This window comes from Oncorhynchus keta, chromosome 28, assembly GCF_023373465.1.
Source record: "Oncorhynchus keta strain PuntledgeMale-10-30-2019 chromosome 28, Oket_V2, whole genome shotgun sequence".
NCBI lineage: Eukaryota > Metazoa > Chordata > Actinopteri > Salmoniformes > Salmonidae > Oncorhynchus > Oncorhynchus keta.
This window is the reverse complement of record NC_068448.1, coordinates 30,843,620-30,860,335: the sequence shown is the minus strand read 5'-3', so window position 1 is coordinate 30,860,335 and position 16,716 is coordinate 30,843,620. Positions and strand designations below refer to the sequence as shown.

The 16,716-nt window shown below is 45.0% G+C and overlaps 1 protein-coding gene across 3 annotated transcripts; it reads left to right on the top strand.

The window, feature by feature from the left end:
• Window positions 1-1,112: 1,112 nt before the first annotated feature.
• LOC118361014 (serine/threonine-protein kinase SBK1-like) lies at window positions 1,113-15,712 on the top strand. Of its 3 annotated transcripts, none has more exons than XM_035740705.2 (4): window positions 1,113-1,315; window positions 4,620-4,803; window positions 13,437-13,639; window positions 13,863-15,712. In XM_035740705.2, the coding sequence occupies exons 2-4, from the start codon at window positions 4,641-4,643 to the stop codon at window positions 14,526-14,528; spliced, it is 1,032 nt and encodes a 343-aa protein (XP_035596598.1). In that variant the 5' UTR covers window positions 1,113-1,315; window positions 4,620-4,640; the 3' UTR covers window positions 14,529-15,712. The 3 variants fall into 3 exon arrangements, with proteins under 3 accessions (XP_035596598.1, XP_035596597.1, XP_035596599.1); XM_035740704.2 differs by having other exon boundaries at window positions 1,115-1,320; XM_035740706.1 differs by lacking the exon at window positions 1,113-1,315 and adding an exon at window positions 1,327-1,511.
• The last annotated feature ends 1,004 nt before the right edge of the window (window positions 15,713-16,716 follow it).

Here is a 16,716-nt window from a genome sequence, read left to right as displayed (position 1 = left end):
GTTGTGGTGCTGTGTGGTGAGGTAAACTAGTCAGAACGTCATACAAATCTGATCCATAATTATTGGCACAGTTGATAAAGATGAGCAAAAATGACTGTATAAAATAAATACAACAAATACTGAGCTATATTGCATGCAACGAAAAAAGGAAAATTAAATGATTGTATACCAATGCAATTGTTCAGAGAAAGAGTTGTTATTTAACAAGTAATACAAAAAATACAAAAATGTATAGTGTTTCCAGATCCTTGATGTCCTTCGTCTACCCTTATGGACTTCCCTCTTCAATTCAAACCACAGGTTTTCAATGGGGTCCAAGTCCAGAGACTGAGATGGCCATTTTACTGGACAATTAACATTTCTTTGTGGAGTTTGATGTGTGCTTGGGGTTATCGTCTTGCTGGAAGATCCACTTGCGGCCAAGTGTCAGCCTCCTGGCAGAAGCAACCAGGTTTTTGGCTAAAATGTCCTGGTACTGGGCAAAATGTTTACTTGTTAAACAAAATCTATTTCTCTGAGAAATTGTATTAGTATAAAATAATATCATTTCATTTTTTTTGGAGCATACAATATACTGTAGCTCAGTTTTTTGTATAATTTATTTTATACATTATTTTTGCTCATCTTTATCAAGGGTGCCAATATTTATGGAAGTGACTGTATGTGGTGTATTCAATCAGCACATTCTCAGGGTACATGGGCTTGGTTACAGGGCCAGGAGGACGTAAATACAATGTGGTTGAATGAGGAAATATCAGGAAACAACTTTTTTCCCCCTTTTACATTTGTGACTGGAGAGATAATACACCATACTACTGTATCTTCACTGTGCTCAACTCTTTATTCAAGATAAGCATGCATGACTGTGTGTTTAAACACACCTGCACATTTGTCGTTTAATAAACGCAGTCCTGTTAGCACTGAGAACATTGGGAGGTTGTAGTGGTATTAGCACATGTACTTACTCGTAGTTCCCTAGGGGGCTGTATTCGTGTGTATTTGTGTGAGTGTTCGAGCGTGAGTGTGAGTGTGTGGGCATGTGCCCATATTGGTACATCCAATAGTGACAGAACCTTTAATCTTCCAAGAGCAGTTAAGGTGCTTCTGCTTTATAAAGCAGCATGTGTGTCAGTGTGTGTGTCAGTGTGTGTGTCAGTGTGTGTGTAAGAGTGTGAGTGCCCTTTGCAGCAGCCAGTTTTGTAATCAGCTGTCGAAGTGGGCTCCGAGTCTTAGCTGTAGCCGAGTGGTAGCACTCTCCTCTAACCCTGGTCCACTCAGCCAGCCACACAGCCCTGTGATCCACAGCACAGCTGCAGTAAGGTGATGGAAGGACAGAGGGACACTCGCTAAACCTGAGCTTCACCACTACGCTAACTGGCACATGCATGCAAGTTGCATGCAGGTTGTGCGTATGTTGTTTTTTGTGTGTGTGCGTGTGTGTGTATTGTGTTTGTTGCAACATATGTGTGCATATTTATTGATCGAGACCATTGTGATACTCTACTGTAAAGGTAAGATAACCATCAGTCAGTTCTCTGATCATTTTGGTTGATGCAATGTTTTATGCTTGAGTAAGATCAATGTCGATTCAAATGCAATGAAATCAATGTTTTTGTTATGCATGTCATGTGGGTATGAGATTTCTATATGTACTTAAACACCAATTTTATAGTTTATGTACACCTACAAAATGTGCATTAATACATCTGGCAGAGAAGGCTTGTGGTATTGCAAAAAAAGTATTATTTGTAATGATAATGCGTGATATATCATATGATGACAAAAACCCTAAAAGTGTTTACAACTGATCAATATTGAATGTTTACATGGAAAAACAATCAATAGCGATTGTGAAACCCGCATTGCTTCCTTTTACTAACTATGTTATGATCGGACATTTCTGTAAATATAATGACATCGGAAATGAGTTCCAATGTCATTTAATTGTGTAAATTCATAGCGAGATCTCGTTTAATGATTCATGTTCTCGTTAAAATAAACTACTGTATACATACATCCACTCCAGAATATTATATTATACAGTTATTCCAAATAACTAATTTCGGGAACTAATTTCAAGTCCAAAGGAATTAGATTTTCTTACTGTAGTAGTTGACATCATTCAAACAGGAAATTATGAAAGAGGATGTTTAAAATAAATGTTGGAACATTAATTCCATGTAGCCCATCTTTATTGTCAACATTTTAATTATGCATTTACACTATAATGTTACTGCTACAATTACAGCAACATGTTCTGTCACCACACAGTACTTTGTGGGATAATAACACTGATTGGGTATGTTATTAACCCGTGATGTTTTGGTTTTAGCAGTTTGTGTGATTATTTGCTTTTTTATCTGACCTCAGCCTACACAAACGTAACAATCTTTGAGAAGTATTTCAGCTGTCACATAATAAGATAACCAGGCCATACAGAATGCATGTTCTGACTCCAAGTAGCCCACCTTGCCATACTAATACGCCACGGATAATTCAAAACACCTGCAACATGTCTACATGTCATCTAATGCCGTCAATGTGTTTCACACCATGCGATACTGTAACATGTTTGGTTTTGCAGTGAGTGCTGAGTGTGTCGTATTAGTGTGTATGAATGACTGTGGTACAGAGAGAGTGCTGGGTGGGCCGGTGCTTCTCAGCTGAAACGAGTCGACCGAGGTAGAGGGGCATGCATAAAGTTACAGTAGTAAGACTGGCTATGGATGGATCTCTTTTCTGGAGATTGCGATTGTTATTCACCCTTTATTAACGGTCAGATTCATTATTAGGAATGGCTCGATAAATACATTTGTATTGTGACCACCAAAAACGGTGACCTCAAAATGAAGCTCTGTTGCCTTGGTACAGTATAATCTTGGTACAGTATAATCTTGGTACAGTATAATCTTGGTACAGTATAATCTTGGTACAGTATAATCTTGGTACAGTATAATCTTGGTACAGTGCATTTGGAAAGTATTCAGGCCCCTTCCCTTTTTCCAAATTTTGTTACGTTAATTAAAGCATTATTCAAAATGTATTAAACAATTCCAACATCTATCTACACAAAATACCCCATAATGACAAAGCGAAAACAGGTTTTTAGAAATGTGTGCAAATGTACTGAAATACCTTATTTACATAAGTATTCAGACCCTTTGCTATAAGACTCAAAATTGAGTTCAGGTGCATCCTGTTTCCATTTATAAACCTTGAGATGTTTCTGGAACTTGACTGGAGTCCACCTGTGGTAAACTTAATTGATTGGACATGATTTGGAAAGGCACACACCTGCCTATATAAGGTCACACAGTTGGCAGCGCATGTCAGAGGAAAAAACAAGTCATGAGATCAAAGGAATTGTCCGTAGAGCTCCGAGGCAGGATTATGTCGAGCCACATATCTGGGTACCAAAAAATGTCTGCAGCATTGAAGGTCCCCAAGAACACAGTGGCCTCCATCATTTTTAAATGGAAGAAGTTTGGAACCACCAAGACTCTTCCTAGAGCTGGCCACCCGGCCAAACTGAGCAATTGGGGGAGAAGGGCAATGGTCAGTGAGGCGACCAAGAACCCGATGGTCACTCTGACAGAGCTCCAGAGATCCTCTGTGGAGATGAGAGAACCTTCTAGAAGGACAAACATCTCTGAAGCACTCCACCAACCAGGACTTTACGGGAGAGTGGCCAGACAGAAGCCAATCCTCAGTAAAACAGCCCACTTGGAGTTTTCCAAAAGGCACCTAAAGGATTCTCAGAACATAAGAAACAAGATTCTCAGGTCTGATGAAACTAAGATTGAACTATTTGGCCTGAATGACAAGTGTCTCGTCTGGAGGAAACCTGGCACCATCCCTACGTGAAGCATTGTGGTGGCAGCATCATGCTGTGGGGATGTTTTTCAGAGGCAGGGACTGGGAGACTAGTCAGGATCGAGGGAAAGATGAATGGAGCAAAGTTCAGAGAGATCCTTGATGAAAACTTGCTCCAGAGCCCTCAGGACCTCAGACTGGGGCGAAGGTTCACCTTACAGCAGGACAATGACCCTAAGCACACACACAAGACAACACAGGAGTGGCTTCGGGACAAGTCTCTGAATGTCCTTGAGTGGCACAGCTAGAGCCCGGATTGAACCCGATCAAACATCTCTGGAGAGTCCTTAAAATATGCAGCAACGCTCCCCACCCGACCTGACAGAGCTTGAGTGGCTCTGCAGAGAAGAATGGAAGAAACTTCCCAAATACAGGTGTGACAAGCTTGATGCGTCATAGCCAACAAGACTCGAGGCTGTAATCGCTGCCAAAGAACTGAGTAAAGGGTCTGAATACTTATGTAAATTTGATATTTGTGCTATTTATTTTAAATAAATGCTCTGTTATTATGGGGCGTTAGATTGATGTGTAGATTGATGACGGGAAAAAATGATTTAATGCATTTTAGAATGAGGCTGTAACGTAACAAAATGTGGAGAAAGTCAAGGGGTCTGAATTCTTTACGAATGCACTGTATAGACTGTATACTGTGTTCGCATCCGTGCATCTCCAATAATTGTTTGTTGTGAATTGTGCAGAGGCATTGGATCATTACATTCATTAACCCATGTCTCTCTGACTGTCAGATTTGAGACAGAGAGAGAGAGATGATCGAGCTGGGCCTTGCTGATGGCAGTCTGATCGATGAACTGATTGCGCTGACGGCTCAAAGCATAAGCCACTTGGAGATCAAAGAGCACTTCAACATTATCAAGGAGATCGGCCGGGGGAAGTATGGCAAGGTTCTGCTGGTCACCCATCGCTGCAGGGGTAAGAAGCCAACTCATAGTTTAAAAGGCTGAAATACTAAGGGCTTTCCTTTGGTTCAATGACACAATAAAATATTTTATTGATTTCACGTAACTTGAAAAGTGTCAGTAGTTTTTGGTATCAAATTACCCTTAGAATTATTATTATTATTATTATTATTATTATTATTATTATTATTATTATTATTATATTTATTTAACCAGGTAGGCCAGTTGAGAACAAGTTCTCATTTACAACTGCGACCTGGCCAAGATAAAGCAAAGGAGTGCAACAAAAACAGCAACACAGAGTTACACATGGGATAAACAAACGTACAGTCAATAACACAATATAAAAATATATATACAAATGTAGTAAGATTAAGGAGGTAAGGCAATAAATAGGCCATAGTGGCAAAATAATTACAATTTAGCATTAACACTGGAGGGATAGATGTGCAGATGGTGATGTGCAAGTAGAGATACTGGGGTGCAAAATAGCAAAAATAAATATTATATGGGGATGAGGTAATTGGGGCTATTTACAGATGGGCTGTGTACATGTGCAGTGGTACATGGGGCTTTGGTGACAAAATGGATGACACTCTGATAGACTACATCTAATTTGCTGAGTAGAGTATGGGAGGCTATTTTATAGATGATATAGCCGAAGTCAAGGATCGGTAGGATAGCCAGTTTGGCAGCATGAGGCTTTGTTGCGAAATAGAAAGCCAATTCTAGATTTCATTTTGCATTGGAGATGCTTAATGTGAGTCTGGAAGGAGATTTTACAGTCTAACCAGACATCTAGGTATCTGTAGTTGTCCACATATTCTAAGTCAGAACCGTCCAGAGTAGTGATGCTTGTTGGGCAGGCGGGTGAAGGCAGCGATCGGTTGAAGAGCATGCATTTAGTTTTACTAGCATTTAAGAGGAGTTGGAGGCCACGGAGGGAGTGGTGTATGGCATTGAAGCTCGTCTGGAGGTTTATTAACACAGTGTCCAAAGAAGGGCCAGAAGTATACAGAATGGTGTTGTCTGTGTAGAGGTGGATTAGAGAATCACCAGCAGCAAGAGTGACATCATTGATATATAGAGAGAAAAGAGTCAGCCCGAGAAATGAACCCTGTGGCACCCCCATAGAGACTGCCAGAGGTCCGGACAAGAGGCCCTCCAATTTGACACACTAAACTCTATCTGAGAAGTAGTTGGTGAACCAGGCGAGGCAGTCATTTGAGAAACCAAGGCTGTTGAGTCTGCTGATAAGAATGTGGTGATTGACAGAGTCGAAAGCCTGGGCCAGGTTAATGAAGACGGCTGCACAGTACTGTCTTTTATCGATGTCGGTTATGATATCATTTAGGACATTGAGCATGGCAGAGGTGCACCCATGAACAGCTCGGAAACCAGATTACATAGCGGAGAAGGTACGGTGGGATTCTAAATGGTCGGTGATCTGTTTGTTAACTTGGCTTTCTAAGACTTTAGAAAGGCAGGGCAGGATGGATATAGGTCTACAACAGTTTGGGTCTAGAGTGTCTACCCCTTTGAAGAGGGGGATGACCGCGACCGCTTTCCAATCTTTAGGGATCTTAGACAATACAAAAGAGAGGTTGAACAGGCTAGTAATAGGGGTTGCAACAATTGCGGCGAATAGTTTTAGAAAGAGAGGGTCCAGATTGTCTAGCCCAACTGATTTGTAGGGGTCCAGATTTCGCAGCTCTTTCAGAACATCAGCTATCTGGATTTGGGTGAAGGAAAAGCAGGGGAGAGGGGCTTGGGCAAGTTGCTGCGGGGGGTGCAGAGCAGTTGGCCAGGGTTGTGTGGTAGTCATTTGGAACGCATGGCCAGCCGTAGAAAAATGCTTATTGAAATTCTCGATTATCATGTATTTATTGGTGGCGACAGTATTTCCTAGCCTCAGTGCAATGGGCAGCTGGGAGGAGGTGCTCTTATTCTCCATGGACTTTACAGTGTCCCAAAACTTTTTATAATTTGTGCTACAAGATGAAAATGCTAGCCTTTGCTTTCCTAACTGCCTGTGTACATTGGTTCCTAACTTCCCTGTTGCATTTCATGGGGGCTATTCAATGCTAATGCAGTACGCCACGGGATGTTTTTGTGCTGGTCAAGGGTAGGCAAGTCTGGAGTGAACTAAGGGCTAAATTTGTTCTTAGTTCTACATTTTTTTTAATGTGGCATGCCTATTTAAGATAGTGAGGAAGGCACTTTTAAAGAATAACCAGGGTGCCCGGGCTAGGTTGATTAGAATGGCCTCATTGCTGAAGTGTTTTAGGGAGCGTTTGACAGTGAGGGGTGGTTGTTTGACCGCGGACCCATCACGGACGCAGGCAATGAGGCAGTGATCGCTGAAATCCTGGTTGAAGACAGCAGAGATGTATTTAGAGGGCAGGTTGGTCAGAATGATATCTATGAGGGTGCCCATGTTACCGGATTTGGGGTTGTACCTGGTAGGTTCCATGATAATTTGTGTGAGATTGAGGACCTCTAAACTCAGCAAAAAAAGAAATGTCTTTCAAAGATAATCCAAATGACTTCACAGATCTTCATTGTAAAGGGTTTAAACACTTTTTCACATGCTTGTTCAATGAACCATAAACAATTAATGAACATGCACCTGTGGAACAGTCGTTAAGACTCTAACAGGTTACAGATGGTAGGCAATTAAGGTCACATTTATAAAAACTTAGGACACTAAAGAGGCCTTTCTACTGACTCTGAAAAACACCAGAAGAAAGATGCCAAGAGGCCCTGCTCATCTGCTTGAACATGCCTTAGGCATGCTGCAAGGAGGCATGAGGACTGAATATGTGGCCAGGGCAATAAATTGCAATGTCCGTACTGTGAGACGCCTAAGACAGCGCTACAGGGAGACAGGACGGACAGCTGACCAGCGACGCTAACCAGAGCATAACGGACCTATTTATCTTTTTATCCCCGGAATCCCTCCGCAAACGGAACATTTTTTTCAGCTGGATCTTCACAACTAGCTAACGAGCTAAACCGCAACCCTGGTTGATTACTCCTGGCTAGCGTTTCCACCCACATAGCTTGAAGCTAGCCCGGCCAGACCTCCTGTGTTCCTAGCATACACCTGGGCTTCTATACCCGGATCCACGACCGGTCTATCGATGTCACTGCATGAAGAGGAATAAACAGACTCACCCCATCGCAACGTCCTCCAAAGGCTAACTCTCTAGCCCTCGCTATCTCCTTGCTTGCTAATTCGGCATGCTAACTGCTAGCTTGTTTAGCCCAGGTCCGCTAACTACTACCTTGTTTACCGCGGCCTGCTAATCTGTCAACTTGTTAGCACAGGCCTGCTAACCGTCTGCATCGCAGTGGCCCATATGTACTTTCTATCTCTTCCCGATTTTTAAAATTTGTTTATACCTTCCGGAAACCTGCCTCACCCAATGTGATACGGAATCGCTATTATTTTTAATTTTTAGAACACACTCAAGAACCTCCAGAAGCTAACCAGCTAACTAGCTACAAGCTATTTAGTCATTGTTAGTTTTTTTAACCTGGATAACACTCGCCAGTCCAGCCCCCCTGCCCCATCCACCGCTGCCCCTGGACTCTGATCACTTGGCTACATAGCTGATGCACGCTGGACTGTCCATTAATCACGGTACTCCATTCTGCTTGTTTGTTTTATCTGTCGGCCCTGTTGCCTTGTCAATGCCATTTTACCTGCTGTTGTTATGCTAGCTGATTAGCTGTTGTCTCACCCACTGTTTTAGCTAGCTTTCCCAATTCAACACCTGTGATTACTGTATGCCTCGCTGTATGTCTCTCTCAAATGTCAATATGCCTTGTATACTGTTGCTCAGGTTAGTTATCATTGTTTTAGTTCACAATGGAGCCCCTAGTCCCACTCCTCATACCCCTGATACCTCCTTTGTCCCACCTCCCACATATGCGGTGACCTCACCCATTACAACCAGCATGTCCAGAGATAAAACCTCTCTCATCATCACCCAGTGCCTGGGCTTACCTCCGCCGTACCCGCACCCCACCATACCCCTGTCTGCGCATTATGCCCTGAATATATTCTACCATGCCCAGAAACCTGCTCCTCTTATTCTCTGTCCCCAATGCTCTAGGCGACCAGTTTTGATAGCCTTTAGCCGCACCCTCATACTACTCCTTCTCTGTTCCGCGGGTGATGTGGAGGTAAACCCAGGCCCTGCATGTCCCCAGGCACCCTCATTTGTTGACTTCTGTGATCGAAAAGCCTTGGTTTCATGCATGTCAACATCAGAAGCCTCCTCCCTAAGTTTGTTTTACTCACTGCTTTAGCACACTCTGCTAACCCTGATGTCCTTGCCGTGTCTGAATCCTGGCTCAGGAAGGCCACCAAAAATTCAGAGATTTCCATACCCAACTATAACATCTTCCGTCAAGATAGAACTGCCAAAGGGGAGGAGTTGCAGTCTACTGCAGAGATAGCCTGCAAAGTAATGTCATACTTTCCAGGTCCATACCCAAACAGTTCGAACTACTAATTCTGAAAATTACTCTCTCCAGAAATAAGTCTCTCACTGTTGCCGCCTGCTACCGACCCCCCTCAGCTCCCAGCTGTGCCCTGGACACCATTTGTGAATTGATTGCCCCCCATCTAGCTTCAGAGTTTGTTCTGTTAGGTGACCTAAACTGGGATATGCTTAACACCCCGGCAGTCCTACAATCTAAGCTCGATGCCCTCAATCTCACACAAATCATCAAGGAACCCACCAGGTACAACCCTAACTCTGTAAGCAAGGGCACCCTCATTGACGTCATCCTGACCAACTGGCCCTCCAAATACACCTCCGCTGTCTTCAACCAGGATCTCAGCGACCACTGCCTCATTGCCTGTATCCGCTACGGTGCCGCAGTCAAACGACCACCCCTCATCACTGTCAAACGCTCCCTAAAACACTTCTGTGAGCAGGCCTTTCTAATTGACCTGGCCCAGGTATCCTGGAAGGACATTGACCTCATCCCGTCAGTTGAGGATGCCTGGTCATTCTTTAAGAGTAACTTCCTCACCATTTTAGATAAGCATGCTCCGTTCAAAAAATGCAGAACTAAGAACAGATACAGCCCTTGGTTCACTCCAGACCTGACTGCCCTTGACCAGCACAAAAACATCCTGTGGCGGACTGCAATAGCATCGAATAGTCCCCGTGATATGTAACTGTTCAGGGAAGTCAGGAACCAATACACACAGTCAGTCAGGAAAGCTAAGGCCAGCTTCTTCAAGCAGAAATTTGCATCCTGTAGCTCCAACTCCAAAAAGTTCTGGGACACTGTGAAGTCCATGGAGAACAAGAGCACCTCCTCCCAGCTGCCTACTGCACTGAGGCTAGGGAACACGGTCACCACCGACAAATCCATGATTATCGAAAACTTCAACAAGCATTTCTCAACGGCTGGCCATGCCTTCCGCCTGGCTACTCCTACCTCGGCCAACAGCTCTGGCCCCCCCCGCAGCTCCTCGCCCAAGCCTCTCCAGGTTCTCCTTTACCCAAATCCAGATAACAGATGTTCTGAAAGAGCTGCAAAACCTGGACCCGTATAAATCAGCTGGGCTTGACAATCTGGACCCTCTATTTCTGAAACTATCCGCCGCCATTGTCGCAACCCCTATTGCCAGCCTGTTCAACCTCTCTTTCATATCGTCTGAGATCCCCAAGGACTGGAAAGCTGCTGCAGTCATCCCCCTCTTCAAAGGGGGAGACACCCTGGACCCAAACTGTTACAGACCTATATCCATTCTGCCCTGCCTATCTAAAGTCAACAAACAGGTCACTGACCATCTTGAATCCCACCGTACCTTCTCCGCTATGCAATCTGGTTTCTGAGCCGGTCACGGGTGCACCTCAGCCACACTCAAGGTACTAAACGACATCATAACCGCCATCGATAAAAGACAGTACTGTGCAGCCGTCTTCATCGACCTTGCCAAGGCTTTCGACTCTGTCAATCACCAGATTCTTATCGGCAGACTCAGTAGCCTCGGTTTTTCGGATGACTGCCTTGCCTGGTTCACCAATTACTTTGCAGACAGAGTTCAGTGTGTCAAATCGGAGGGCATGCGGTCCGGTCCTCTGGCAGTCTCTATGGGGGTGCCAGCAGGTGTATCTCACTGATCATCCCTAAAGCCAACACCTCATTCGGCCGCCTTTCGTTCCAGTACTCTGCTGCCTGTGACCGGAACGAATTGCAAAAATCGCTGAAGTTGGAGACTTTTATCTCCCTCACCAATTTCAAACATCAGCTATCTGAGCAGCTAACCGATCGCTTCAGCTGTACATAACCTATTGGTAAATAGCCCACCCATTTTCACCTACCTCATCCCCACAGTTTTTATTTATTTACTTTTCTGCTCTTTTGCACACCAATATCTCTACCTGTACATGATCCTTTATCACTCCAGTGTTAATCTGCAATATTGTAATTATTTGCCTACCTCCTCATGCCTTTTGCACACATTGTATAAAGACTCCCCTTTTTTCTACTGTGTTATTGACTTGTTAATTGTTTACTCCATGTGTAACTCTGTGTTGTCTGTTCACACTGCTATGCTTTATCTTGGCCAGGTCGCAGTTGCAAATGAGAACTTGTTCTCAACTAGCCTACCTGGTTAAATAAAGGTGAAATAAAAAAAAAATCCAAAAGTTCTCGCAGTTGGAGACCACGTGTAACAACACATGCACAGGATCGGTACATCCGAAGATCACACCTGCGGGACAGGTAAAGGATGGCAACAACAACTGCCAGAGTTACACCAGGAACGCACAATCCCTCCATCAGTGCTCAGACTGTCCTCAATAGGCTGAGAGAGGCTAGACTGAGGGCTTGTAGGCCTGTTGTAAGGCAGGTCCTCCCCAGACATCACCGGCAACAACATTGCCTATGGGCACAAACCCACCATCGCTGGACAAGACAGGACTGGCAAAAAGTGCTCCTCACTAACGAGTTGCAGTTTTGTCTCACCAGGGGTGATGGTCAGATTTGCGTTTATCGTTGAAGGAATAAGCGCTACACCAAGGTCTGTACTCTGGAGCGGGATCGATTTGGAGGTGGAGGGTTCGTCATGGTCTGGGGCGGTGTGTCACAGCATCATCGGACTGAGCTTGTTGTCATTGCAGGCAATCTCAACGCTGTGCGTTACAGGGAAGACATCCTCCTCCCTCATGTGGTACCCTTCCTGCAGGCTCATCCTGACATGACCCTCCAGCATGAAAATGTCACCAGCCATACTGCTCGTTCTGTGCGTTCTGTGCAATTTGTAAGTCGCTCTGGATAAGAGCGTCTGCTAAATGACTTAAATGTAAATGTAAATGTAGGAGGTGTAGGATAATGGTACGGCTAAAGGCTATAAGAACTGGTTGTCTAGTGCATTGGGAACAGAGAATAAAAGGAGCAGATTTCTGGGCGTGGTAGAATACAGTTGATTCAGGGCATGATGTACAGACAAGGGTATGGTAGGATGTGAGTACAGTGGAGGTACACCTAGGCATTGAGTGACGATGAGAGAGGTTTCGTCTCTGGTGGGACCAGTTTAGCCAGGTGAGGTCTTAGCGTGTGTGGGGGGTGGGACAACAGAGCTATCTAAGGCAAGGTGAGCGGGACTGAGGGCTCTACAATTAAATAAAACAGTAAGGACTAGCCTAGACAGCAGTAGACAATGCATATTGATTTTAGAGAGAGGCATATTGACATTAGAAAGAGGCATAAAGCAGTCACAGATGTTGATCAGGAGAGCTAAGACAACAATGGGTAAATGGCGATGAATGGGCAGAGCGGGTCAGTTAGGAACATACAGGACCTGAGTTTGAGGCTGGGGCCGACAGATAAACAAAATTAGGTACTGTCTTATTGAAACTGTCCAGGGGACATCAGCTGTGTAGACGAGTGATCATAGGGTCCAAAGAATAGCAATATTGGCAAAAGAGATATTGTACCCCTAGAATTAGCTAGTATATGGGCCTAGCTCGTGGCTAGCTCAACGCTAACTGGTGCCTGCTTCGGGACAGAGGCGTTAGCTGCGATGATCCGGTGTAATGATCCAGAGTGGCAGGAATCCGGTGATGTGGTAGAGAAAAGCAGTCCGATCTGCTCTGGGTTGATATCGCGCTGTGCAGACTGGCATGTATTGTCCGAGTTAAAGCTGGCGGTATCCAAGCTAAAAGGTGAAGACCGCTAGCCGTGTCTAACAAAGACTAGTAGCTAGTTAGCTGGCTAGCTCCTGACGGAGGGTCCAGTTATAAGGAATAGAAATAGCAGAACCGTACCACATTGGGTGAGGTGGGTTGCAGGAAAGTATATTTAGTTCATAGGTAGAAAGTGAGATTAAAATGTATACGGGAAACAAAAACAGGCTATTTACACAGGATAAGACACGGGATAAGACACGGGATAAGACACGGGATAAGACAAAGACAAACAACACACGACCGACTGCTACGTCATCTTGGAACAGCAAATTTCATAGAGTACTGCCAATACTGGATCTAAGGCTGCTGCTAATATCATTTATACCGTCTGCTATCTCTTGTGTTTTCTGGTCATAAACATCTCTTATGGTCATAACATTTTGCCAAGTTGTTATAAAACATAACAAATAGGAATGTTTTACAGGAACACCGATGGCTCTTAAAGTGATGCCAAAAGCCTCCACCAAGCTCCAGGGATTCTTACGGGAGTACTGCATCTCCTTGCACCTATCCTGCCACCCCTGCATCGTAGGTCTCTTCGGAATCGCCTTTCAATCTAATGAGCACTATGGCTTTGCCCAGGAGCTTGTTATTGGGAGGGACCTTTTTGCTGTCATCCAACCAAAAGTAAGATTGTGTTTGAGTTTGATATAGTAAAACTGTGACCTAAGTACAAAGTGTTTTAGAATTCAATCAAGAGGATTGGTGAATATTGTCAATCTATACCATTTTGAGTTTCCATGAGCGCAATGTACTGTTAAAAATGGTCCAAATGTACAGTCTTCTAATTCACCTTAGACAAGTCTCAGGGCCCACAAAGCCTTAACAGTTTCCAATCCTCTGCTCCCAGGTGGGTATCCCAGAGAGTGCAGTGAAGCGCTGCGTCCTGCAGATTGCCAGTGCCCTGGAGTTCATCCACGAGCACGGCCTGGTCCACCGCGACATCAAACCTGAGAACATCCTGCTGCTGGACAGCCACTGCTGCCGGGTAAAGCTGGCTGACTTCGGCCTGGCTCAGACGAGAGGCACTCTGATTAGCTTCATCTCCGGCACGCTGCCCTACATGGCCCCAGAGCTGTGTGCCGTTGCCCTGGAGGAGGGCCAGAAGGAGGTGACGGCGCCCCCGCTCAGCGTGGAGCCCAGCCTGGACACCTGGGCCTTCGGAGTGGTCATCTTTTGCATCCTCACCGGCTACTTCCCCTGGGAGCGCTGTGTGACCTCAGATGACTTCTACCAGGAGTTTGCTGATTGGTGCCAGGCACCCACCGTGGAGGAAGTTCCACCCTTGTGGAAGAGATTCACCCCGGGTGCCATGGAAATGTTCAGCAGGCTGTTGGACCTCAATGCTAACAACAGATGCACAGTAGGGGAGGTCAGGTCCTATGTGGAAAAGGACTGGTTGATGCCGACGCTAGTGGACACAAACGAACTGCAACCGGAGAATGGCAAGGTCAGTGCCACCTGCTCCACCCCTAGTGTGTGTAGGAGTAGTCCTGTCCACCAGGAGGTGGAGTAAATGTCTTCAGTGGAACGGTGTCTGAGGTATCTGTGTACACCTCCAGCTCATGGTATCAACTATCCAATTTACAGGGAGCAAGCACAAGGTGTGCATTCGACCCCACTCTTACCATGCACTGATAGGTAGGGTAACTGAATTATACTCAACGTCAGTCCAGAGAGCCACACAAGGGAAAAAAGCTCTGATAGGATACGAGTGTACTGTAAAAGCAGCACTATTTGAGTGTGAGTGAGCTCGTACTATTCTGTGTGTATGTACACAATATTGGTAACCTGATAAATTTAGCAATGTTACGAAATAGTTTGTATCTACTGTAGCACAGGAGCAGCTTATGCTATATTGTGTGTAACTACACAACGTTGGTGACCTGAGAAATATACTGTAACATAGAACTATTTTCAGATCAATGCTTTATATTCTGTGTTTTAGAATCTCTCACTGCACAGAAGACAAGCATTATAATAATTTCATAGAGGGAGAGTGTGCACTGTGCGTTCAAGCTGGCTTAGTGGCAGTGTTCACTTTGGCAGTGCTCAATGTTCTCTCAAATGTTTTTGTAGTGTGTCACACTGTACAGGCTGTTCCGTGAATGAGGCTACCTCAGTTTGTCTATTTCTGTGCATACTCTCATTGTTCATGAAAGATTCATACTCAAATATAGACATACAGAAAATACATTAACTGTATAATGAATGTAATGTAATAGACTGAATATGAAATGGGTATGGGTAAATATCCAGAGTGTAATTTTTAGGTATTCCACAACTGACCCCAGAAAATGACTGTCACACTGAAAGCTGTTTCAAGTTCACATTGTTTCAAATCAACTTAATTTAAAGCAAAGGCAACAAATTGGGAGCTGCTGTATAACAATTAACTCTGTCTCCCTAAATAGAAATTGAAGTTCAAATCATCCTTTTTGTGCACTGTAAAAAAAGAAAAAGGTTGTTTTTACGGTATCTTATTGGCAAACAGGTACAGTATGTTACCGTAAATACCGTAAACCTTACAGTAGTAAAGTTGTACTGTTAAACCAAAGTTTCTTTGAAATTTATGGAAACATATTGTAACTTTGTTTTATTCGAATCAAGTACATAATTATTGTGTATAGGTTGCACGTAAAGGTTTTGACACAGTGTTTGAGTATGCCTTTTGGTATGAACAAATAAACATAATCCATCTCTTCTGTCTGCTTCTTTTCATCCACTCTCGAGGGCATATCATATTTCCTTCTTTGAAGCTCCGTCCATAACCTAAGTGATTCATAGTCGCACCTCTCTCCCTCTCCCTCTCCTAACACAACCCTCACTCCTCACCACTCTCCCTTTCCTACCACTCCCTCACCCCTCACCTCTCTCACTCTCCTCACCTCTCTCCCTCTCCTAACACAACCCTCACTCCTCACCACTCTCCCTCTTCTGCCACAACCCTCACCCTTCACCACTCTCCCTTTCCTACCACTCCCTCACCCCTCACCTCTCTCACTCTCCTCACCTCTCTCCCTCTCCTACCACAACCCTCACTCCTCACCACTCTCCCTCTCCTGCCACAACCCTCACCCTTCACCACTCTCCCTCTCCTACCACTCCCTCACCCCCCACCTCTCTCCCTCCCTCACCTCACCTATCTTCCTCTCCTACCACAACCCTCGCCCCTCACCACTCTCCCTCTCCTACCACTCCCTCACCCCCCACCTCTCTCCCTCACCTCACCTCTCTCCCTCTCCTACCACAACCCTCACTCCTCACCACTCTCCCTCTCCTGCCACAACCCTCACCCTTCACCACTCTCCCTCTCCTACCACTCCCTCACCCCCCACCTCTCTCCCTCACCTCACCTATCTTCCTCTCCTACCACAACCCTCGCCCCTCACCACTCTCCATCTCCTACCACTACCTCACCTCTCACCATTCTCCCACTCCTCCCTCACCCCTCACCTCTCTCCCTCTCCTACCATTCCCTCACCACTCTCCCTCTCCTACCACAACCCTCACTCCTCACCTCTCTTCCACTCCTACCACAACCCTCACTCCTCACCACTCTCCCTTTCCTACCACTCCCTCACCCCTCACCCTCTCCTACCACAACCCTCACTCCTCACCTCTCTTCCACTCCTACCACAACCCTCACTCCTCACCACTCTCCCTTTCCTACCACTCCCTCACCCCTCACCCTCTCCTACCAC

Bases quoted from the DNA above. Each gene is read 5' to 3' on its own strand.
- LOC118361014 (XM_035740705.2), top strand. From the start codon at position 4,641: ATGATCGAGCTGGGCCTTGCTGATGGCAGTCTGATCGATGAACTGATT. The intron at 4,804-13,436 runs GTAAGAAGCCAA...AATGTTTTACAG, and splicing joins GGTCACCCATCGCTGCAGGG to GAACACCGATGGCTCTTAAA. The intron at 13,640-13,862 runs GTAAGATTGTGT...CTCTGCTCCCAG, and splicing joins TTGCTGTCATCCAACCAAAA to GTGGGTATCCCAGAGAGTGC.